The sequence below is a fragment of the Apus apus genome, chromosome 16 (genome assembly GCF_020740795.1).
Source record: "Apus apus isolate bApuApu2 chromosome 16, bApuApu2.pri.cur, whole genome shotgun sequence".
NCBI classification, from domain to species: domain Eukaryota; kingdom Metazoa; phylum Chordata; class Aves; order Apodiformes; family Apodidae; genus Apus; species Apus apus.
The window spans coordinates 92,721-116,846 of NC_067297.1; the positions used below are offsets into that span (position 1 = coordinate 92,721).

Consider the following 24,126-nt stretch of genomic DNA (forward strand, 5'->3'; position numbering starts at 1 on the left):
ACAGAAAAAAAACGCAAGAGACAAAACAGGATTTGCTCGTACACCCAGATCAATCACTTTACATCAAGTGGCAGAATTTAACAACTACCTCAACAGAGAAGGAGCAGAAGGAGAACAGAACCAAAAGCTAATGATACGCAAAACAAGGGAGCAGAACTGTGGGGTAACAGGGCAGCAGCCTCCTCTGGCTTCAGATTGGGTACAGGCAGACAGCTGTGATTCAAAGGGTGATTCTGTACATGTATTCTCCATAGGAAGTGGTCTTAGGGAAAAATATATGTTCCTTCCATTGCATGAAAGTAAGTCTGGGTCATCTGTAGTCACTGTAATGACTTATCTCCTAAGCAACCATAATGATTGCAGAAGTGAGTAATTTCAGCTCATATCCAACACAGCAGTCTCTTTCAGTCCTTTCCTTTTCAATATCAGGATACATGCATACCCCAAAGACTCACCTATCCTGGCCATGTGCTCTGCTTTCTTCACCTCTTGTTCTGCACGGGTCTTGAAACGGTTTGAAGTATATTTGTACATCCTGTGATGATCAAAACTTATTAATCAGCAAACTCAGAAGTAAGGTTAAGCAAGATTTCATCACTGTGTAAGAGAATAAGGTCTCCACATGCTACTCTAATCTTCTCATTAAATAAGTGGAGAAACAGGTTTATATACCAGGAGCTGGACTTTTTTGGATGCAGTTAGGCAAAAAACTTTTTAAGTCCAAGATGCTTCAGTGTAGCTGCAATCACAATATACACTTCTGCATTAGCCAGTGGGGGTGAAATATATCCTCATTCTAGGAGGAAATCCCAAGGTTTAGAGAAATGACTTCTTCAGAAGCAGAAAGGAAGAGTAAATGTATATGAAAAGCTTCTCTAAAAACTCCCATTACAGCTAAACAGCCTCTCCTTTCTTCAGCAAACAGCTGTCCGAAGGTGCAGCCTGACAGTGCCCATCTCCATTCAGGGCTCTTGCTCTCTCAAGCCTCTAACTGGCAGAACAACACTCTGAATGGAGCTTCAAGTTCCAGCTCTAAAATTTCAGGACATTTTTGTGTGTTACACATTTGACTCATAACCTTGAAAATTGTGCTTGAGTTGCAGTGGCTTGTTTCACCTTCCCTGTATCATAACATGCCAAACGCAGATCACAATCTGCCTGACTACTGCAGAGGGAAAGAGGCAGCCATGTATAGGAGGCAGAAGCTCTTGAGTGTGTCTCACCTCTGTGCAAAGGCACATAAATGAGGAAGAGGAGATGACACCAAGAAGGATGATCAGTGCCTGCAGGAACTCAAATCACCTCAAGACACAGGTTTTTTGATGTATCGAGAGGAAAATCCCATCCCAAGTAACTTTTATTGAAAAAAACAACCTCTCCAGCATTTAGCCAAAGTTGTTTTTACAGAAATATAGCCAAAATGCTGTTTTTACAGAAAGAGGTGGAAACACATAAGGACATCACTTGCCCAACCAATGCATTACTGTAGCAGGAAGCAGATTTAGATCCTGAAGAGATACAAGAATCCACCATGAGAAATGACCTTGCACAGATGAAAAATTTCATTCATGGAGGTTTCTGTGAGCAAGAACACATGCATGTCAATACTGATGTCCGAAATAGTCTCAGTCACAGAAATACCTTGTTCCCAAATCCAGAAAATTCACACCAGAATCCACTTCTGCATTTACCAAACTAATTTTCTGTTATATTTAAGAATATCCTCACTGAGGAAAGAGCAGACAGTTTCTAACTGTTCTAGAAATCACCCAATAAGCACGTTAAGAAACATGGAGTCAGCTCTGTCATGGCACCATCTCCTCAAATCTATGTAAGGGCGATTAAAACTACCTGGGGCTGAGAGAGAGAACACCTGAAAACCAGGCTGCTTTCAACATATTGGCATAATTAAACTACCTCATCCACACCCTTCCTGACTTTCCTGAGAGAACAAACAAAAGGAAGGAGGATGAAGCAGATTTATCTCAATGTGCTCAGCTCATGAGGCAAGGCAGTACCTGAATGGGACTTAGGGACATCAGGGTGCAGTACAAGCAACAGCAGGGTGTCCCAGACAGGCACCACGAGCCATCACCATGCCCATCCTCCTGTTTCACTGTCTTTTCCAACACCAACTGACCTCAGTCACAGCCAGGAAAGCCCCTATTACGGTGGTCTGGAACAGCATAACTAGCAAAGATGTTTGTAAACATATCAGACAGAAAAGAAGCCTGCAGGACATCATACTAAAATGCACTTTCCCGTCTTCAAGATGTTCATTACGAATGCCTTGGGGTGACCTCATGAAAAGACATCCTTGCACATGGCCTGGCTATTTATGCCTGCACAGCCTGCACTACTAAATAAGCTCAAACAGTCAGTGAGGAAGGCAGAGATGGAAGTAATCCTTCAGGAGACTCAAGCTATTGTCAGGGAGTACTGTGGTATCACACCTGCAAACACCAGTGAAGGATGTCCACAAAATCAGACCATGTCACCAGGATGTTACAGGCTCCAGAAAGGTATGGAGAAGCCTCTGCTCATAGAAACACAGCTTCTAGAAAGGGCAGATGACCTTAAAAACCCTTAAGGCACTTAAATACCCTAAAGCCCACAACGGATTTCCATTCTTTGTTGTCTAACACAAATGAATCAACTTGCAGACAAGCCACTGCACAAGCTTTTTCTTCAGAGATGGAGGCAAATTGACTTACAGCCCTACTGCAGGAGGGGAGCCAGCATCTCCTGAAAGCAATCCTACTGAGCAGGTCTTGAAAGCAAACCAGAAGGCAGAGACACAAGCCAATGGCTGCACCTATTGATGTCCAACATAAGGCATAAGAGCATCACTTCAAACAGAAAAACTCCTGGCTCCAAGTTCACCAAGAAACATGTAAAAAAAAAGTCAGGAGTAATTTGTCAGCTCTCCACCAGGTAATGACCTACTGTGCCAGGCTAGTTTATAACAGACTTTCTTAAATCTACAGTGTGTGTGGACAGAGGTGTTTCCATTCTGACAGGTGAATGGCATTCCCTTACAGTAGTTCACAGGCATTTATCGGGAGGATATGAATAAAATTACCACCTGTTTAGGCTCAGGCATTGTGATACTTCCCCAAAGACTACCAAAGAGCCCTTAATTACACACCACATGCAGAACACCATCTACTCATGCTGTCAGACAGAAGAACTTTCACTGCCTGTTAACCATCCCTTTGCTGGACCAGGAAAGTTCAGTGGTTACCTGGCCTAGGCAACTGAGGCTCTGCAAAAAATAGCCATGCTAAAGAGCTGAGCATCACTGCCACATCAGCTATCCTCTAAATGAACACCTTAATGGTGGTACACTTCCCATGTACACCCCCATACACATATCTCCATACACAGGGGAGAAGTATCAACCTGCAGAGCACTCAAAGCCCAGTAGCTAACTGGGGATACGTGAGCTCTGGCTGCAACTCTAAGGGAAAACCCAAGGCAAAAGCAAGCCTTTTCAGCAGGTTCAGGGAGAAAAAAGAAGGAAAAGAATCAGCTATGGCTGTAAAACCAGAGTAAGAGTCTTTCACTACTCTGCTGCAGGATTTAAAATGTTAATGTCTTCACAGTGTTGGGGTATTTTTATTGGCCTACTACCATAAGCAGATCTATGAGGTGTTTGAAGATGTGTGGCACTCGCAGATTTGTTAGGTACACCTGTACCAGCACCTGAGTATCAGCACAGGGGACCTTACCCAGCTTGGGTTCATCCCCCAGCACCAGCTCTGTTTACAACTGCCCCCTGAGCACTTGGCATTAAACTGTTGTGATGAGACAACACCACAGCATTTATTATCAGCCACTCTAACCCTGAGGTTGGTTCTTCTTGCCCTTCATGCCAGCTCATTCCTTGGTTGTGAAGTACCATTGCTGAGCAGTGACAATTTGAATTTTCCCTTCAACAGCTGCAGCTATTCCCCCTGAACCACGAGGTACTTCTGTTGGAGCCGCACAAGAGCACATGGCAGTCATGTAGTTAAAATGCAGCCAGAAATTCAGAGGTTCTCTACCCAACAAATCAAGAGTCAAGCTGCACCTACCAACTGCCTTCTGCAATCAAACAGCTGGCTTGGGGAGAGCAGTGGATGTCATCTACTTTGACTTCAGCCAAGTTTCAGATACCATTCCCCACATTTTCATTTAAGAAGCTGAGGAAGTACAAGCCTGACAGACAGACTAGCTGTAAGCTGAAAAATTCCTAGGCCCTTAGGGCAGCAATCAGTGGCATGACATCACTTTGTGCTTAGTAAAAGTACCTGACAGGTTGACTACTGCAATCCACAATGCTATATTAAAACAATCCACAAATATTCTATAAAATGTTATTTTGTTAAGACACATTATGTTAAGGTACCTAGAACACAGCTTGCATGCTCCCAGGGACAGAAGAACACTGTTGCCTCACGCAGACTTAAATACATGTTCTCCCTTCCCATTCCATTCTTACCACCTTCTCCTGCTTCTGTTAAACTAACTGGCAGCACACATCAGCTTTCGAATTTTTTTGCTTTGAGAAACTTGAAAGGAATAGAGGGAAAAGTACTTTCCAATCTCTATTCAAACCTAGATCAGCTACACGTAAAAGTTAAATTTTCAAAGCAACCATTTTAAAGTGTTCAGTCTAGTTTATTTTCAGTTACACTTCTAACATCCACCATAAGTATTTCCTTGTGCTACTTAGAAAAAAGTTACCCAACAGTTTTTGATGGATATGGCATAAGACCAATGAGTATCTTCATTTCTTTGTTTGCTCTGACAGGGAGCCAAATGGCACAAATTACTCATATGATCTTCAAGGGCATTAGACTTTCCGCTATCTACCACTTTTTCCATTATGTCAATACCACATCCCATTCTCTTATATTCTGTTTCTGTGGCCTTAACATGGAATTATGCAGGATACACCCAGAGAGCAAAATGCAAAACCTTTTCTGTAAGGAAACTCCAAAAAGTCCCAGGCGTCTGCAGGCTTTGGGTCCAGCACTTACCTTGGCTTGTACAGGCAGCAGGAAAGTCGCTTGGTTTGTACTTTGTGTCCATTTATGAAGATTCTCATTCTGGGATCAATATAAAGCACAGCAGCATAGGCACGGAAGGAGCGGCGCTCAGGCTTTCTGCAAGAGAGGGATGCTTACAGAGCCTGAGCAGTTTGTTCAGCATTTCCTTGCAGGACCAGCAGCAGACATTCTCCCAGTCTGGTTCACAGAATCACAGAATCACCAAGGCTGGAAAAGACCTTTAAGATCATCAAGTCCAGCCTATGACCTAACACTAACATACATCAGCCAGACCATAACACTAAGTGTCACAACCAGCCTTTCCTTGAACACCTCCAGGGATGGTGACTCCACCACTTCCCTGGGAAGTCCATTCCAATGTCTAATCACCCTCTCTGTGAGGAAGTGCTTCCTGATACCCAACCTTCAGCTGTGGTGCAGCTTCAGGCTGTGCCCTCTAATCTTATCACTAGTTGCCTGGGAGAAGAGCCCAACCCTCACCTGAATACAAACTCCCTTCAAGTAGTTGAAGAGAGTAAGAAGGTCCCCCCTGAGTCTGCTCTTCTCCAGGCTAAACAACCCCAGCTCCCTAAGTCTATACCTATAAGACTTTCCCTCAAGTCCTCTAGCCCAAAGATGACTCCATCGATTCACCTCCTGGTTAATAAGTGCACTTATTCAGAGTGCTCAACCTGGGAGTCTCTTCCAGTCTGCATTCTGCTTTCTCTTTCCTTCACAGTTTTCCCCTTTCATTCCACTCCAATTAAGAAGAGCCATGACACACTACTGCCACAGACCCCCCCTCCCCTATCCAAACCAAATGAACAAGTTTCTTCATGGACAAAAATTGGAAGATTCTCATTGCCCAAGAAACTGCCACCCAGGAGCCAAGTGACCAACAAAAGCAACTCCCCACACGGCTCTTCACTACCCCTGACTTACTTGAAGCACCTATGTCACAGTTCATACCTCATGCAACTGTAACTGTTACCACCTCAGCTCACAGCCATCTACTTCAAAACACATCAAAGAGACAACTTTAGGCAACAAAGCTAGGTAAAAGAAAAGGCCATTCTATTTTAATTACAGAACCACAGAGTGTTCAGGTTTGGAAGGGACCTCCAAAGATCACTGAGTCCAACACCCCAGCCAGAGCAGGACCTAAAACTAGGGCAGATCACTCAGAAAGGCATTTAGACAGGTCTTGAAAGTCTCCAGAGAAGGAGACTGCACAACCTCTTTGGGCAGCCTGTGCCAGGGCTCTGTAATCCTCATAGTAAAGAAGTTCTTCCTCCTGTTGAGGTGGAACTTCCTGTGCTTGAGTTTGAATCCATTGCCCCTCATCCTATCACAGGGCACAAGTGAAAAGAGGTTGTCCCTGCCTTCTTGACACCCAGCCCTCATGTATTTATAGACATTAATTAGATCCTCCCTCAGTTTTCTCCCCTCTAGACTGAAAAGCCCCAGGTCTCTTGGCCTTTCCCCTTTAGGCAGGTGTTCCAGTCCCTTAATCATCCTTGTAGCCCTAATTACCATGCAGCTATATAAATTGAGGCTTTTCTTTTACTTATTTTCTACATATCTTCTACAGAGATTTTCTAGTGAGCTGTACATTTTAAATACTGCTACTGTTTAAATACTGTTACAAAACACTGATGCACATATTACTGTCACTCGAAAAGGATGTTCTGAATGCAGATGGATAATAAAGGTCAAACCTATAAACCGAACCATTTAACACTCAGTGCATAACCCACTTGCTACTGAGTTATTCTCTTACCCTTTGGTTAGGCAGGGGTGTGCTCTGACAGAAACTGCTCTGATCACATACAAAAATGGTATTACAAGGTCAGGAGAAAGAAGCTCCTTTCGGTGATCAGTGGGCAGTGTGAAAGCTCACCAGGCATTAAAGAAACCAAAAAGTCTGTCACCTCCCTGAAGGTCCCCAAGCAGTTTGCTGCACCTGTGTACTCAACAACATCAAGCGAATATATATAAAAATAGCTAGGTTTACAGTGTTTGAAACCTTGTTTCAACAGGAAATTCAAGCACTTCAGAGAAGAAGTATGCAATCTCATAAAAAAGTTAAAGTCTGCTAGGTGTGCTCATGGAGGTCTGGGATTTAATCAAACATTTAGCTTAGTTCAGCTTTTCTTTTTCAGTGAACAAAGCTCCCAGAAGGCTCTTGTCAGAATCCCCACCTAATAAGCTGAGCACTCAGCTCTCCCTGAACAGGGCCCTCTGCTCCCCCAGCTACCCTATGAGCACATGCTTCTCTTTCCTCTGCAGGGGAAGTCCAGGAGCTGCCACTGCTCCCAGAAAGATCTAGTGATAGACCTCACCTGCACCCACCCATACCATTTGCTTACAGAGCCTGACCCATGCAGCACCTTGCATTTTGCCGGGGTTGATTTATTCACAAAACTGAGGATCAGCTTGAGAGCAGCACAGACTCACAACCAGCTGTCATTCTGACAAAAACATCGATGAGAGTAGAAAATTAAATCTGTAGCTTAAGGGTCCTTTGTTTTAAGGTGCCAAAAGGACACTGAGTTTGCTGCTAAGTTGAGACAAGCCAATGCAAATATTCACACCAAGCTCACAACCAAAACGCCTGAAGGCCTGTCACACACAGGAAGTCCAAACTGCTAAAGAACAAACTAAGGATCTTCTAAAAGCTTCTAAAAGAAGCTTTTAAAAAACACATGCATACAGTATATAACCAAACCCTACACATAATTTGATCAGAGCCCAAGAGGCTGTAACCTTGTCAAACTTACGTTCCCTCTGGGGATGTTTCTGCCATCTGAATGTCTCGGGGGTCAGAAGTCACATCCAGCTCTGGTTCTCCATTATCCATTAGTTTGAGGTTAAAGATGATCACCAGGGTGCCTGAGCAAGTAATAAGTTGAACATGTGAATCCCAGCCAAATCTCAAATCCTGTGCCTGTGACAATACCGTCCATACATACCTTTCTTACCACGGATCTTACTAAACTGCTCCATCACTTCCTGTTCTGATTTGAAAGGGGAATACTTGTAAATGATCTCCGTCTCAATAGCAAACTTCTCTGCGTTGTCAGTCAGAGGCTCCTGGCTGCATGCGTTCCAGGTGGGCAGGGGAACAACTACCTGCAAATTGCATCATACCAAGAGCGGTTCAGGCTCACCTGCTCCAGCCAGACCCTTCTGCAGGTCACAGCCCAGGGACCTGCCCCTTCCAACAGGCCCCTAAGTCACTGCAAGATTCTCTCATAGCTTTTCAGTGCTTTGTACGTCTGTTCCAATGTTCGAGGACTCCTTTTTGCCAGTCTCCAAGTTGCCTTTCTACAACAGCTAGTCTTAGACTGAACCGTTCTCAAGTGACCTGTATGGTACTGGCTACTCATGCTCTCAATGTCTTTTTTCCCCTCTGCTTGTAATAACTTTCACAATATTAAAAAAACACCCAAACTTTGCTTCTTTAAAAAAGTCAACCTCTGTGCTTAACTTCTCTCTTGAACTCAAATATCCTTCACTGATATTTATCCTGATCTCAGTCTTCATAATTTTTATAGGACTCTAGCAAAGTTATTGGTGTTTTCTGCTGTTTATAGCAAAAACTCAGAGAATTATACACTGCAGCTGCCTATCCAGCAAATACTGTCCTCACTTATAATTGAGGTCAAGCCAAAACTTCGTCTCCAGCAGCCGATGGATCTGCATCACTGTTCCACGTCTTTTTAGCCATCTGCTGGCCAGTCACAAGCACTGCTCCCTTAACAGCTGCTCTTCCCTACACGACTGCAATGGAAAATGCTTCCTTCGATACTAACACAGTGCAAATCTAAAACTTAATATTATTTATTATTGGATTTGCCTGAAAAATACCTGTGCTTGAGCACAGAAATACTCCTGTGTTAAGAGTCTAGATACAGAACAACAAGGCCTGAATTATTTTTTAAGATACACAAGTTTTCAATAGGTAGAACCACACTGATTTTTTATTTTAAAAAAATAATCCAAAAGAAGATAGATGTCCAGAGTTGGTAACTTCCGGATAGCAACTTCAATCACACTTTTAGTTCTCCACAGAAAATCAAATCTGAGCAATACATTTAAGTACATTTCAAACTCAAATTTTGTGGGGAAAAAAAAAAAGTTTGGTCATGTCCTGACCTGAGCATAAATAACTTTAAGAGACTGAAACGATCCCTTCAAAAGTGCTGTTGTTTAGAGAGACCTCTTCAACAGAATTAGAACCAAAAGGAAAAAAAAAACTTAAATGACTTTGCAGAACCTCTACAAGTGCACCACTAAGAGAAAACCATACACTGATCCAACCAGAGTGGCAACCAACACTGACACAGCCTGTTGTCCTGTGAGAGCTGGGGGAGTTCACATGAAAGAGCATTCACCCTGTTAGTTCATTACAACAAAGTACATGCAAACCTCGTCGATGCCTTCTTCCTCATGGAATGTCCTTGACAAGAAGAGGCAAGTCATGGTGTTGTCCTTCTTCGTGAACATGATGAAATCTTTCCCAATCCGCATGGAACCCCTGGAAACAGATTTCAGCCTGCATGTTAAGCCTGATGCACAAAACTTTCAGAAAAGCAGACCACATTATTGAGTTTTCTTTCCATTAGTCAATTATGAGATGCCCAAACCAGGTAAGACAGAAGAAGGGTTTAAACAGCAACATCTCATTCCTTTCAAAAGGTATCTCAGTCTGGACATTTTAATAGTGCTTCAACACATTTAACACTAGTCACAATTAAAAGGTGTAGAATTACAGCATGGCTTTCACAGGATCATAGTATGTAGAATTTTAAAAAAAAAAAATCTTTTTTATCTAACAGATTTTTTACAAGGGACTTTTTACAAGGGCTTGTAGTGAGAGGACACAAGGTAATGGATCAAAACTGGAAGAGGGCAGATTTAGGTTAGACATTAGGAGAAAATTCTTTAGTGTGAGGGTGGTGAGACCCTGGAACAGGTTGCCCAGTGAAGTTGTGGATGTCCACTCCCTGGAAGTGTTCAGGGGCAGGACAGATGGGCCACTGAGCAACCTGATCTAGTGGGAGGTGTCCCGGCCCACACAGCGGTGTTGGATCTAGGTGATCTATAAGGTCCCTTCCAAACCAAACCATTCTATGATTCTGTGATCATCCCTCAGCACCTACCCATTGTAATTCCAAATTGTGTCTGTGCCTGGCAGTGTGTGCCATTCTTTTAATCTATGCTTTATCATTTATTGTAGTCATCTTGCATATGAAAACTTCCAGTGTTCAAGATGAGGTTGGATGGGGCTTGGAGCAACCTGGTCCAGTGGGAGGTGTCCCCGCCCATGCAGGGGGGTTGGAACTAGATGATCTCTAATGTCTCTTCCAACCCAAATTGTTCTATGATTCTATGATTCTAAGTTTCCAGGAGACACACAATTTTTTAGATTGGCTTAATCATAGAATCACAGAATAGTCTGAGTTGGAAGGGACCTTAAAGATCATCTAGTTTTGACGGTCCAGCATGGGCAGGGACACCCCCAACCAGACCAGGTTGCTCCAAGCCCCATCCAACCTGCCCTTGAACACTTCCCTTTTCCAGGCTGAACAACCTCAACTTTCTCAGCCTGTCCTCATAGGACAGGTGCTCCAGCCCTCAGATCATCTTTCTGGCCCTTCTCTGGACCTTCTCCATGAGCTCCATGTCCTTATGTTGGGGGCTCCAGAATTATACCCTGTACTCTAGGTGAAGTCTCACAAGCGCCAAGTACCAAAGTTCACCTTTCACATGTTTAGGCTTCAGTCTGCATTTCTCAGCTGCAATATAGTATGTCTCTTACTCAAGGTTAAGAACAGGACAGCAGTCTGTCCTGGAAGTGAGCAGGAAGGATCTGGGATCTGTCTTGCACTGCAGATGGATCAATAGTATCTCAAGATCCATTACACCCCATTTTTTCTATTTCCCCCCAAGATATTTAGAGTCCCACAGATTTCCCCAATAGGATGCATATAAGCCACGTGGAACAGGACAGAACAGCTGATCAGAGTACACCATACAAGCCCTCTAAGCTTTCCCAAAGATTTAAGTTCACCACAGCAAACACCTTCCTCCTTCCTAGCAAATCCCCTCTAACCAGTAAGATTTCCTTCTGGCCTCTGTTCCTCTGCCACTTAATCCCACATCTCCTCTCATTCCTTCCATCAGTCTCCTTCTTCTCCACATCCTTGTTTGGCTAAGATAAAAACACGGTTTAAGTCCACCTAACAACTTCCCTATTGAGAGACTGCAGCACTATTTTGCTCCAATTATACTGTCTGCCATAGGCACATTAAGGGTTTGTTTCCTGCTCTGTCATGTTTTGTCCCCAGCCCTGATCTGTATCCTCTGCATCATGCAAACATAACAGCAGAAGACTGACATCAGCTTTGGATGGACTTCTCTGCCACTGAAGAACTGCACCAAATCTTAATGGAGCTCCTGTCTATCAAACTATGGTATCTTTACTTAGATTTCATCTGCCTTTCATTTTTTCTGGAAAAAAAAAGATACACAACTCCAAGCAAAACAGCATTTACTATCTCAACTCTAACCTCCATAATCTCAGGAGGGTGGCTTTTGTTATACCTACGATTTCAAGCCGTTCCCGTACTGCCCAATTTGAGTTGACTCAGGTGATCGCTTGGCTGATTTACCAAACTGAATAACACTGGCAGCTTCATCTGGAACAAGACAAGGAACAAAAAAAGTGTATTTTAATGTACAGACACATACACATCTATTAGATAAACTTATTCACCCCTGTAAGTAGAACAGAAGGACTATAGCACAGGACAGAATCCCAAGTCAAAGACTCATCCTGAAGCTCTACCATACAGCCCTGTAAGATACATGCTGCTCAATGGCATTTACATCATCAAAGCTATGTACAGATGCCACTATGCTGACAAAAAGAGTTTTAAGTTTCAGACTAGCCCAGTGCCCTGTCCAAGTTGCACAAAGGTGTTTCGTTTCATAAAAAAATGTCCACAAGAGGATCTGTTGTGTCCATCAGTCATCAACATGCTCATAAACCAAACCACACCCTGTGACACCACAGCTCTGATGTGCTGCATGTGCTGCTGACACCATAGCCCCAAAACCACTGGAATTAAAGCATAATCAGTTCTACAGAAGAGGTCTTGAATTTGGGATAAACACTACTTTTTCTTTATGGCATGGAACGGAACGCTATGACCAATGCACTATCAAGACTAAAACTGATTTTTGCAACAGACTACTGGAGGGCTTGACAAAAGGGCAGCTGTGGGTGAAAAGGGAATACAAGCAAGTATCATAGCAATTAACAGACTATGTTATTAGCACAGGACAAAATGAAAGGATGTGATAGCTTTGCAGCTGAGCTGAGAGGCTCAGTCATTTTTGGTTCAAACCTTTCTATTGTTCAAGGGATAAAGCCTTTTAACATCATCCATAGGATGGAACAATTTCTCTCCCTTCCCCCAAGAGACAGCAATCATTTCAGTGTTTACTGGGAGAGATGAAAAGCAATTCCAGAGACAAGGAACACCAAGTGCCTTAACAGGAAGGCTAATAACAATTACAACCCTCAAATGTGTACACAAGCTGTGAGGGAGCACGGGACATTGCTGGCCCCACGAGCCAGCTATGTGGAGGCTGAGCCCATGGACAAGCTGGATTTAAGCATACAGGAGGCTTACCCTGGTCCACCAGTACTGACAGTGAGTCATTACATTAAGAGGTTTAGTACTAACACCATTGGTTTAACATGAAATCACTAAGCTGGGTGTCAGAATGCCATTTTCAATTGAAATTACATTCAGATTTAAAGCCATAAATTACAAGGTGAAAATACAGGAGAAAAAGTGTGCAAGCTGCCTCAATTCAGTATGTTCATAATGGAGGTTCATGACTGTTTCAAAACCAGTTTTTGACTGGATGAGAGCACCTCTTCATTTCCTTTAGCGTACTGTAGTATTTTCTAGCCAAACAAAGAAAATGTTGGGTTATCTCATATTTGGAGATCTGATGATGGTGGTGGTATTATTATCATTGTAACTATTACTGTGTTAGTTTTAAAGCCTGGTCAGAAAAGGGGATGGGGATATTCTAAGACAAGGCTACCAGAGCCCTTTTGCTATACAAAACAGTTTTATCAACAACTATTTTAACAAAACTTTGAGAAGTCTAAAAAGGGAAAAGAGCAATTGTCCAAAGCATTTCCTTTCTCAGAAAAGGTGACCATATGGTTTATTACTCAATGCTAGACATTTTAAAACACCCTATAAAAATTCTTCTTTCTGGGCAGAAGGTTGAAGATGCTGCTGAGCAAAGGGGACTACTCGGGAGCAGGGGAGCATCTCTCTGCTTCAGGCTTGCTGCCTCTCTGAGAGATTTAATCTTTGCCTCCTTCCAAGACAAATGAATTTTTTTCCAGCTTTTTTGAGTTAAGGCTCTGAAGTGAGTTTGACTTAAGGCTATTTTAGTCACACTGTTTTCATTTTGTCGTGTCTCAAGAGTACTGGATTTTAAATAAATAAATAAATGAAAACTATAAACTCCCTGGTAACACAAAAGGGATATGATCTGTGCCAGAGAAGAGAAAAAACAATCCAAAGGAATTCACTGAAGGTGGCAGATTGATCTTCAAAGCTCAAGAAAAGAAATCTAGGACATAGATAAAAAGTTTCCTAATAAACATCAGGGATGAAGAACTGAGAGATGGAGCTGTTTAGTTCCTGACTGTTGGTCTTCCGGGACAGCAACAGAGCACCTCCTGAATGGCAGACAAGCTGCTGCAGCAGGCACATGGGTTGACACACAATGCACCGACACTCTGCATGCAGCTGCCTGCTCGCCCGCTATGGGTCACAAGGCAGCCACTGAAGTTAGACCTGGTTTCACCCTTTGAGGAAAGTCCTCTAGTATTCCCAGGTTCTCCAGTTGAGAATACACTACAGAAGGTCCCAATCTAGGTAGAGAAAATTCTCTCTCTTCCATAAATTCATCTGCTATATTGACATTAGATAGAGTACTTGCAGTGGACTCACAGAATCATAGAATCACAGGATGGTTTGGGTTGGAAGGGATGTTAAAGATCATCTAGTTCAAACTCCCATGTGGGCAGGGACACCTGCCACTAGACCAGGTGGCTCCAAACGGTGTGGTGTGGTCAGCATGCTGGAGGGAAAGGAGGCCGTTCAGAGGGATCTGAACAGGCTGAAGAAGTGGGCCCATGACAACTTCATGAAGTTCAAAAAGGCCAAGTGCAAGGTCCTGCACCTGTGTCAGGGCAATCCAAAGCACAAATGCAGGTTGGGCAGAGAATGGACGGAGAGCAGCCCTGAGGAGATGGACTTGGGGGCATTGGGTGATGAGAAACTGAACACAAGCCAGCAATGTGCACTGGCAGCCCAAAAACCAACCATGTCCCGGGCTACGTCAAAAGCAATGTGGCCAACTGGTCAAAGGAGGTGACTGTCCCCCTCCACTCCTATCTTGTGAGACTCCACCTGGAGTACTGTGTGCAGTTCTGGAGCACCCAACACAGGAAAGGACGTGGAGTTGTTGGAGCAAGTCCAGAGGAGGGCCATGAAGGCCTCCAGAAGGCTGGAGCACCCCTCCTATGTTGTTCATGCTGGAGAAGAGAAGGGTCCAGGGAGACCGCATAGTGGCCTTTCAGTACCTAAAGGAGACCTACAGGAAAGCTGGGGAGGGACTTTTTAGGACAAAAGGGAATGGCTTTAAACTGGAAGAGGACAGATTAAGGTTTGATTTTAGAAAGAAATTCTTTCCTGTGAGGGTGGTGAGACCCTGGAACAGGTTGCCCAGAGAGGCTGTGCATTCTCCATCCCTGGAAGTGTTCAAGACCAGGTTGGATGGGACTTGGAGCCACCAAGTGGGAAGTGTCCCTGCCCACATATGGGGGATTTTAACTAGATTATCTTTAACAGCTCTTCCAACCTAAACCATTCTATGATTCTATGATGTGATCATCCCATTCAGTGCTTGTCAGGTTGCCCCCGGCGTACTGTGTCCAGTTCTGGTCCACTCAAATCAAAAAAGTTGCAGACACACTGTACAGAGTCCAAAGGAGAACATGGTCAAAGGGCTGGAGAACCTTCCCTATGAGAAATAACTGAAGGAGCTAGGTCTCTTCCTCATGCAGAAGACTGCACTCAGGGGGGAATCTCATCACAGTATTCCAGTACTCTAATGGCTGCTACCAAGAGGATGAAGGCTCTCTCTTCACAAGGAGACATAAGGAAAAGACAAGGGGCAGTGGGTACAAATTGCACTGGGAGAGGTTTCATCCCAATTAAGTGTCAATAAATAGTACTTGCTTAGCTTAAATCAAAAAGGTTTTAATAGAATTAACTGCTCACAGTCAAGAGGTTAGCATTAGAACACAGGGGTTACAGCATAACATTGTGCAATGTGGTGTACCATTTCTTTCTTACTTGGCACAAGCAGCCAGATTTTCCGTAGACTTTCACCTAGGTGTGCTTTTGGCTGGGACAGAGTTAATTTTCTTTCTAGCAGCTGGTCCAGTGCTGTGTTTTGGCTTTAGTATGAGAATACTGTGGATAACACAATAATGTTTTTGCTGTCACTTAATACTGTTTATCGTCAGCCTAGGACTGTTCAGTTTCCCATGCTATGCCACTGAGCAGGTACACAAGAAACTCAATCCAGAAGATAAGGAGGCTGCAACTGTCACTGGAAGCTGCAAGTCAACAAGAACAATTAATAGCCCGCCTGGCAACAGAGAAGGAATCCCATAAGGTGTTAGAAGACCCCAGACCAAAAATTACCATTGGACCAAAAAAGCGGATGAAGAATGCGCAAGAGGCAGGTGCAGAGACTGTAAGGGTATAATTGCCCAGGGATTTCTTTGTTTGAGGTCCCTCTCCAGAGGCATCCAGTTAAAGGTATTTTTTTTCCCTGCTGTACCATCTGAACAAATTCTTTCATTTTTAAAATAAGATACAATGCCTAAGACCCTGCTATGGGAAACCTCGGTTGGAGACTTAATGGAGAGGAAGCGCTCAAGAGTGTGCGTGTGGGAGAAGAGTTCACTGGCTCACTGAACTCACTCACTGCAAAGGGACTCTGGTCCCAGCAGATAAGTCTTGGGGGGTGGGGGGTGGGGAGAGTGGCTCCTTGAGTGGTGTGTGAATGCTCAAGCAGCAGCTTCTCCTTTTACAACAAGATATTTTTTTTTTAGAGCGAGAACAATCAATCACCCAAGATGTGGTAGAGTCCCCATCACTGGAGGTTTTAAAAATGTGACAGGACAGGGTGCTACATCATCTCATCTAGGCTCCCTTTCCCACAAAAGATGATCTTTGAGGTCCCTTCCAATCTGGACTGTTCTATGGTTCTATGACTCTAAAATGCAAGTTAAAAATTTATTTTCTTCAATCTTAATGAATACAATTACAGATCATTTCCTAATTAGTTGCAACATTTTTTTCAACCTACAAGCTGATTCATTGAATAACTCGATCTACATTTAGCTTCACTAAATTAATGCAGCACCTTCAGAGCCCAAACCGTAGGTACAACTCTCAAGCCTAAGTATCCTCAGAACTGATACTGATGTTTAAATCTTTATGGATTTAATTCGTAATTAACTTAAGAAACAAAAATAAGCTAGCAATGTAGCATGCCTATTGTCAAGACAATGGGATAGAAGGAACATACAGAACTAAAACCAGGTACTAGAAACTTTAGTAGGCCTATTGCCCAAGAAGCTTGGCTGGAAAAAATTTTTTCAGACACAGAATAAACCACATTTTGGTGGAAGCATCAATACAGTCAAAGTACAGAAATTGTATGGTATTTGCTGTATACAATGTGTAGGGCTATGAAATACCACAACTGACAGAATCTGCCAGTTTCCTTTACACAGTATCTCAGACTATCAAAGGCAGAATAAAATCCTTTGAGATTTAGCAGAAAAATCCACCAAAAGAAGCTGCTTAATACCTAGCCAATACTTAAGTCCCACTGTTATGAACTCAGCAATACATGAGCAACAACAGCGTAAAAGCTGATATTTGGACTATGCAGCATTAGAACAGATGTTTGTCACCTTCTACAGAGACAATCACATAGTTTTCAAGACATGCAGAAAAGGTGGTATTTCTCCTTGATCCAAAGGCTTGTGAAAAGGTTACAGCTAAGTCTCTGAACTTGTTCTATGGATGGGGCTTAATAGCTTCCTTCAATTCCACTGGTGACAGAAAAGTACTCTCAGAAGACCTGTTCAGCATCCTTAATTGTATTACAGAGAACACACAGAAGAGTGTATTAAGAGTTCAAACAAAATTCCTTCATGAAGGGCACAGATCTGCATATCAAAGATGTTAATGTATTTTTATAAGTGCTCAAATAAATGGAACTAAATGCTTCATATAACAAGAGGCTGTTAAAGTACTGAGGAACCAGAACAAAAATGTTAGTTGATGCTTATTTACCCATCTCCTCCCCCTTCTCCAAAACTTTCCAATTTAGTCTAACTGTCCCATAGACAGCTCCTCACAGGATTTACCTGTCTTGAAGGCACAAAGAAGGTGGCGTGGGTTTGACAGTGCTGTTCACTGATGCTAAAGGAAAGCAAGAAGGTTTTTCTTCTGCCAGATACAACACAGATTTACATCACTTCTTACGACAAGGCAGACGTGTTTGTTGCATTCTTCCCATACTTGCAAGATTTTATATTGTCAACTATTGATCTCAATCACAGTGCCAATGATGAAACAGTGGCAAAAATGTTTTAGAGTTAAGGTTTCGATTTCTGACATGGCACACTTGCTTACTTGAGCTGAGATGCGCAACTAGCCACTTGGTAGCTTCTAGTGGGGGAAAGTGTTATGCCCATCAAAGCTTGGGCTTATTCCCTTTTCTGGATACACTGTTCTCCCTCCAGCCTCAAGGTCGCCTTTGGTGTGCAGGAAAACCACAGGCCAGGCTGACTCAACTCCATAATGGAGCAAATGAAATTTCTTTTGGTCAGATTAGTTTTCTGCAACTGAAGAGGTGAACAGTTTGATATGCGATATTGTGTGAAAGAGCCAGTGCAGAGGCAGGAACACATATCCAGGCATGAAACATACCCCTTTCAATAGAACCAAGCTGTTCATCCAGCTTAAGCCATAACATGAAACCTCAGCTTGAAAATGCAAGTGTCACCTTATGTCACTTACTTGAATCCATTCCTGTTCCATCATCCAAAAAACAGAGCATGAATCCACCTCGTAGGTCTTCCCGTTGTTCTGCAAGAGAAGAGTTATTCAAAACCAAGCAAAAGCTCAAGCTCCATAAAATTGAATTGGTGTTCATGACAGAAGTAAAGCAACAACAGGACTCCCACAACCCCAATATGGTTGTAAGAAAGAGAACCAGATTTTTGTTATAGAATGGCAAACTTCTCCTGCACTTTAAAACTGTGTGTAAATATATGGCAAAGTAGTATATGATAAAAGCAGGGGTTTAAGCATTCAGTATAAACAACTACTCACTTCACCTCACTTCAGCTGAAGGCTGATCTACGTGCTTTCCCAAGTTATTTGTAAAGGTATGGCTTTTTGAAAGACATTAGGCACTGGGGCACAGGACAAACAGCAGAATCACAGAATCATGTAATTATTTAGGTTGGAAAAGCTGCTTAAGGTGATCAAGTCCAACCTAAACCTAACAATGCAATGTCAATCACCAAGGCTGTGTCCCTCAGCACTACATCTACATTCCTCCAGGGCTGATGACTCAACCACTTCCCTGGGCAGCCAGTTGCAGTGCCTGACAACCTTTCCACTCTGTGCTGGTTTTGGCTGGGATAGAGTTAATTTTCTTCATAGTAGCTCGGAGGGGGCTACATTTTTGATCAATGCTGAAAACAATGTTGCTCACACAGGGATGTTTTAGGTACTGCTGAGCAGGGCTTACACAGTATCAAGGCCTTTTCTGTTCCTCACACTGCACCACCAGTGAGTGGGCTGAGGGTGCACAAGAAGCTGGGAGGGAACACAGCTGGGACAGTTGACCTCAACTGACCAAACGGATATTCCAGACCACAAGGTATCATGCTTAGCAATAAAAACCAGGGGAAGAAAGAAGGAGGGGACGTTAGGAGTGATGGCATTTGTCTCCCCAAGTAACTGTTCCATGTGATGGAGCCCTGCTTTCCTGGAGATGGCTGAACTCCTGCCTGCTGATGGGAAGTGGTAAATTAATTCCTTGGTTCGCTGTGCTTTCATGCATGGATTTTGCTTTACCTATTAAATTGTCTTTATTTCAACCCACAATCTTTCTCACTTTTAGCCTTCCAATTCTCCCCCTCACCCCACTATGGGGCAGTGAGTGAGCGGCCATGTGGGACTTAGTCGCTGGCTGGGGTTAAACAGCAACAGTCCTTCCTGGCGCCCACATGAGGCTCGAAAGGTTTGAGATAATGACAGATATTAATTGCATTGTGCTAGATCGAATTTATAGCTGTTATTTCTGTTTAACTATTAACTGGCAGTCTCTTGTGCTTGCCCTACTTGTGCTCAGTAGTGACTGCTTTTTGCTTTTGCTGCTCGCTGTACTGCTGACTGTCTGACTCTTGCTGTGCCTGGGAACATTATAGCAACAGCAGTGGCCATGTCCCTGGGCTGGCAGATGGCGAGGGCATTGCTGTTGTTTCTGTGGTGCTGTACTGGACAGGCTGGAACTCCAGTGTGAACTCAAGTCAAAGGGACTGTGATCTGTGAATGAATTCACACTTGTGGCTGTAGATAAGCCCAAGCCAGAGCAGGTACATCTTGAAGCGACTGTTGCGGTGCATGGTCATCCCAGAGCACTTCAAAGTGTGTGGCCATGAATAAGGCTACGATAGAGCAGGTACACCCCTGAAAGGACTGCAAGCCATGGGTAAGGCTATGCTGGAGCAGGTTTACTGCCAAAACCACCACACAGTGAAGAAATTTCCTAATACTCAATCTAAACTTCCCCTGGCACAACTGGAGGCCACTTCCTCTTGTTCTATCACTTGTTACTAGAGAGATCAACCCCTCTTTCCAACCTCCTCTCAAGCAGTTGCAGAGCCAGAAGGTCTCCCCTCAGGCTCCTTTTCTCCAAGCTGAACACTCCCAGCTCCTTCAGCTGCCCCTCCTAAGACTTGTGCTCCAGAACCTTCCACAGCTCTGTTACTCTTCTCTGGACACACTCTAGCCCCTCAATGTCCTTCTTGTATTGGGGGGTCAAAACTGAAAACAGTAATGGGCATTAACACCCTCACTTGTATTCTACCAGGTACAATATGCATTTGCAGCCTAAATCCAAGCTAACTACTGTCTTAACTACTGACATGCAAAGAAACAGCAGGAGTGACTTACCAGTGTAAATATCTATTCTTGTAGCATCTGCATCTCTACAAAGCAACAGAAACACAATCAGTATTCAAATGTCTAATAGAAATGAGCCTAAAATCCAGGCACATGCAGTAATTCCCAAAATAAACTGGCTGCAATGATCACATTTCACAAAAGCCCCACAGCCAGCACTAGCAGACAAGTTAAAATAATTATTGTTCTACTTTTTGCCTACTTGAACCCAAACTGCAGCACAATTCACTGCTGCCACACAACTGAACCTAGTTACACAGCATCACTGGCTTTTCAACAAAGTCATATGTAGAAAGTAGAAACAGACTGTCTATAAGAACACTGAGATTAATAGTCCAGGGTGATCCTCCTGCTAAGCCATGAGGTTTAGACTGGATCCTCTTGCTTTCTAAACTTCTCACAGAGGACTGTGGGTATGGCTGAATCCAGTCTTGGCCCCTGACCATAAAGAACAGTTTGGCCCCTAAGTCCTGTCACAGTGTCAGTTTATTGCAGCTCCAGCTGGTGTCTCTGAAGAAGGACCTGCCTGTATTGTACCTGTGCCTTCTCAGGCCTCACAGTCGGACCACGCACTCATTCACATGATGTGCACACAGCTGTTCATCCAGTTATCTCCCGTGATCTTCCCTTTCTGATTGGTCCTACCCTCCTCTACCCAAAAGTCTCTGTTCACCAACACTCACTTTTTGTCAGGACTATTTTCCTCTGTTCTCCAGTTAGTTTGTATCTGGATAATTCTTCAACAGTCCAATTTCTCAAACCTAAGTTTCAATTACTCCACCTTACCTTTACGCTAAGTCATTTTGAGTGATTATCTCATTGTCTACATCTGGTTTCAGCGCTGTTCCAGGTGGTCACAGTAAAAGTTTAACTGAGGTTTAATCACAAAAAGTCAACTAAAGTTTAGTTACAGTTTGTGGCCTAAGGGCTTGTCACTCCAGCTACTCATGCTAAGTCAGTTAGGCCAAGCAGTTTCCAGTTTGCCCACATTGTAAACATTTGTACAAGTAATTCTAATATTCCTTTAATCGAGTAAACCCCATATTCCTATAGTCAATACAATTCTACTTTAAACATCATATTAAGGGGTGGCAGGGATGATTAAAAGTTTATTACCTCCACATAGAACTCCATCCAAATACATTCAGGGTTGTCATAGGAAACTGTGTATTCTCAAGATCATTTAAGTAAAGCCCTTCATACACTATGCATTCTTATCTGTATTTGAAAATGCAGCACGTACAGCACTACTACCCTCTTCTCCAAAACAGGTTTGTGTTTTCTTTTCATGTAGACCATCACATACCCTTGGTTTGCTGATCAGAAGAATGCAGTTATAGTGCTGTAATAAAACCCCACTTCCCAAATGCCAAAATCACTGCCTCGTCTTTGTATCTCAAGCCAAGTACAGCTGTCTCCTTCCCAGGCCAACATGTTTTTTGCCAGAAAAGGAACCAAGATGTTGAAGAGAAAACCACCCATTAATCTCAAAGACTCTACATTTCAGTATGTTGTAGCAAAAATGAAAACAGCTACAATGCCCACAGATGGCTGGTTGTCTACACAGAATTCTTCCTACATAGAAAGCACCAGGTTCAGCTCCTTACATCACAAAATGCATAGTGTGACAATTCATGCTTGGTGGAAAATTATCTCAAAATATTTCTGTAATGCTATATCAGAATATTTTGAGAAGCTCAAGAGATAAGAATGCAACACTTGGGATGCACCTATAGCATGGATTCCTGACTGCAAACATGAGAAATGTGGCCTAAACCCTGTGACGTCCAAATACGAAGTTTCCTCTCAAGTCTCACAGTTGCTCTAACTGTTCCTGATCTACTTTACAACATACTGCTTCTGATTTCAGTTTCATCCTATCACCATGACTAAGATACTAAGAGTCAAGTATTATCCAAGGATCTTGAGAGTCCCAGCTCTCGTAATTATTATTGTACCAATTACTTTAAATAAAAAGGCAGACTTAATTTTTCCTTAAATCTATCTTATGCCATTTCCCCCCTAATCTGAGTTGTTCTATGATTCATTCAAACTTATCTTTTTCAGGAAAAATACTTCTTTTCTTTTTTCTTTTTCTTTTTTTTTTAAAGTCTACTAGAAGTCAAAATTGCTCAAGATAAACAAATAGACAGGCTAATTACATCTTAACCAAATTTACCTTACAAATTAGGTAGTCTCAAGTACGTACCTGGCATTATCTACAAGTTCAGCAAGGGCACCAAACAAGAACTCATGGGTAGTTCTGCAACAAAACAGAGAGTCAGCAGGATTACAATGACACTTAAAAGGACTGACTTTTAAATAAACAAGAATCTTAACCACATTTTAAACTAATTCAATTGTATGTCTACACAACCAACATCTTCTGCCACTGATAGCAGACCAGAAATGAGCATTTTACTATCTACCAGATGCAGCAGACAGAGTGCCCTGTGGAGAATCTGATTCACCAAACTGCTCCTCACTATAGACTAAAAAGCATGGCATGGTAAAGGCACTACAGAGAAAATTGACCTAATGAACCAGCCTATGAACCAGTCAACATTTCATAGAGATCATAGAACCATAGAATAGTTTAGACTGGATGAAGCCTTTAAAGGCCATGTAGTCCAGCCCCTCCCCGCAGTGAGCACAAACATCTTCAATTAGATCATGTTGCTCAGAGCCCCATCCAACCTGACACTGAATGTTTTCAGACATGAGGCATCTACCACAGCTCTAGCCAACCTGGACCAGTGTTTCATCACCCTCATCACAAGAAATTTCCTCCTTTTATCTAGTCTGTATCTGCCCTCTTTGAGTTTACAACCATCACCTCTTACCCTGTTGCTACAGTGCTACATGCACTGGAAGATGCTCTAAGGTCTCCCAAGAGCCTTCTCTTCTCCTGACTGAACAAACCCAACTCTCTCAGCCTTTCCTCACAGCAGAGGTGCTCCAGCCTTCAGATCATTGTTGTGGCCTTCTCTAGACTCCTTAATTATTCACTACATTGCCAGGTCTTTTCATGGCAAATAAACACTGCCTGCATGTAAAACACAGACAGATGAGTATTATGCCTAAGGTCTGCCTTCTCCATGCACAAACTCACTTTGCAGAGGTTGTTTCTGACAAGAAGCAGCTTCCAGATCCTGGGAGACTTTCAAAAGGTGCAACTGCTCCTAACCCAGAGAAAGAGTCTTCTGCCAGCACTGTATCACACCACCTTCCATGCTCAATGCTAAAATCATTTATCCATGTGCCGCTTCTGCACAATTCCAAAAGCCATGTTTAGTTTTTAGCCTCTTAACTGCCACCGTTTATAAGCAGCACCCATTTGAAAGCCATTTCTTTTGTGCCTTATCCTTGGAAAAAGATACATGGTGAGAAAACATAAAGAGTTAATAAAATAAATTGTCTGCCAATATTAAGGTAGTATGCCCACTGAACGCTCAACACAGCGACCTATCTTCAAAATCTAACTATTTTAAACGTAGATGAGTCACATAAACCCCAATAATTACAGTAACTACAAGACCTGGAGAAACTGTTGCTAGAATTAGTTGCTCCTCGAGGATGCTCAATGAAGACGCTGAGTTGTCACAAACTGTTTTTATCTGCTTGTTTTAGTTTGCATGAAAACTCCTCATGAACAACCTGCTTTCAATGCTACACAAGAAGGCCAACAGGTGAGCAAACAG

The 24,126-nt window shown here is 42.9% G+C and overlaps 1 protein-coding gene across 4 annotated transcripts in view; it reads right to left on the reverse strand.

Annotated features, from left to right (window-relative positions):
- Window positions 1–24,126, reverse strand: part of MORC2 (MORC family CW-type zinc finger 2) — a 56,970-nt gene that overhangs the window by 27,742 nt on the left and 5,102 nt on the right. For 2 of the 4 annotated variants that reach the window (XM_051634043.1, XM_051634042.1), the window contains exons 2-10: window positions 22,635–22,688; window positions 20,417–20,451; window positions 18,248–18,316; window positions 11,647–11,737; window positions 9,465–9,573; window positions 8,006–8,165; window positions 7,814–7,925; window positions 5,025–5,150; window positions 456–535 (exon numbers count right to left, since the gene is read on the reverse strand). In XM_051634043.1, coding sequence (XP_051490003.1) covers window positions 456–535; window positions 5,025–5,150; window positions 7,814–7,925; window positions 8,006–8,165; window positions 9,465–9,573; window positions 11,647–11,737; window positions 18,248–18,316; window positions 20,417–20,451; window positions 22,635–22,688 — 836 coding nt within the window. Of the gene's footprint in view, window positions 1–455; window positions 536–5,024; window positions 5,151–7,813; window positions 7,926–8,005; window positions 8,166–9,464; window positions 9,574–11,642; window positions 11,738–18,247; window positions 18,317–20,416; window positions 20,452–22,634; window positions 22,689–23,537; window positions 23,761–24,126 lie in introns of those variants that run through there. The other 2 variants (XM_051634044.1, XM_051634046.1) reach the window with 2 other exon arrangements.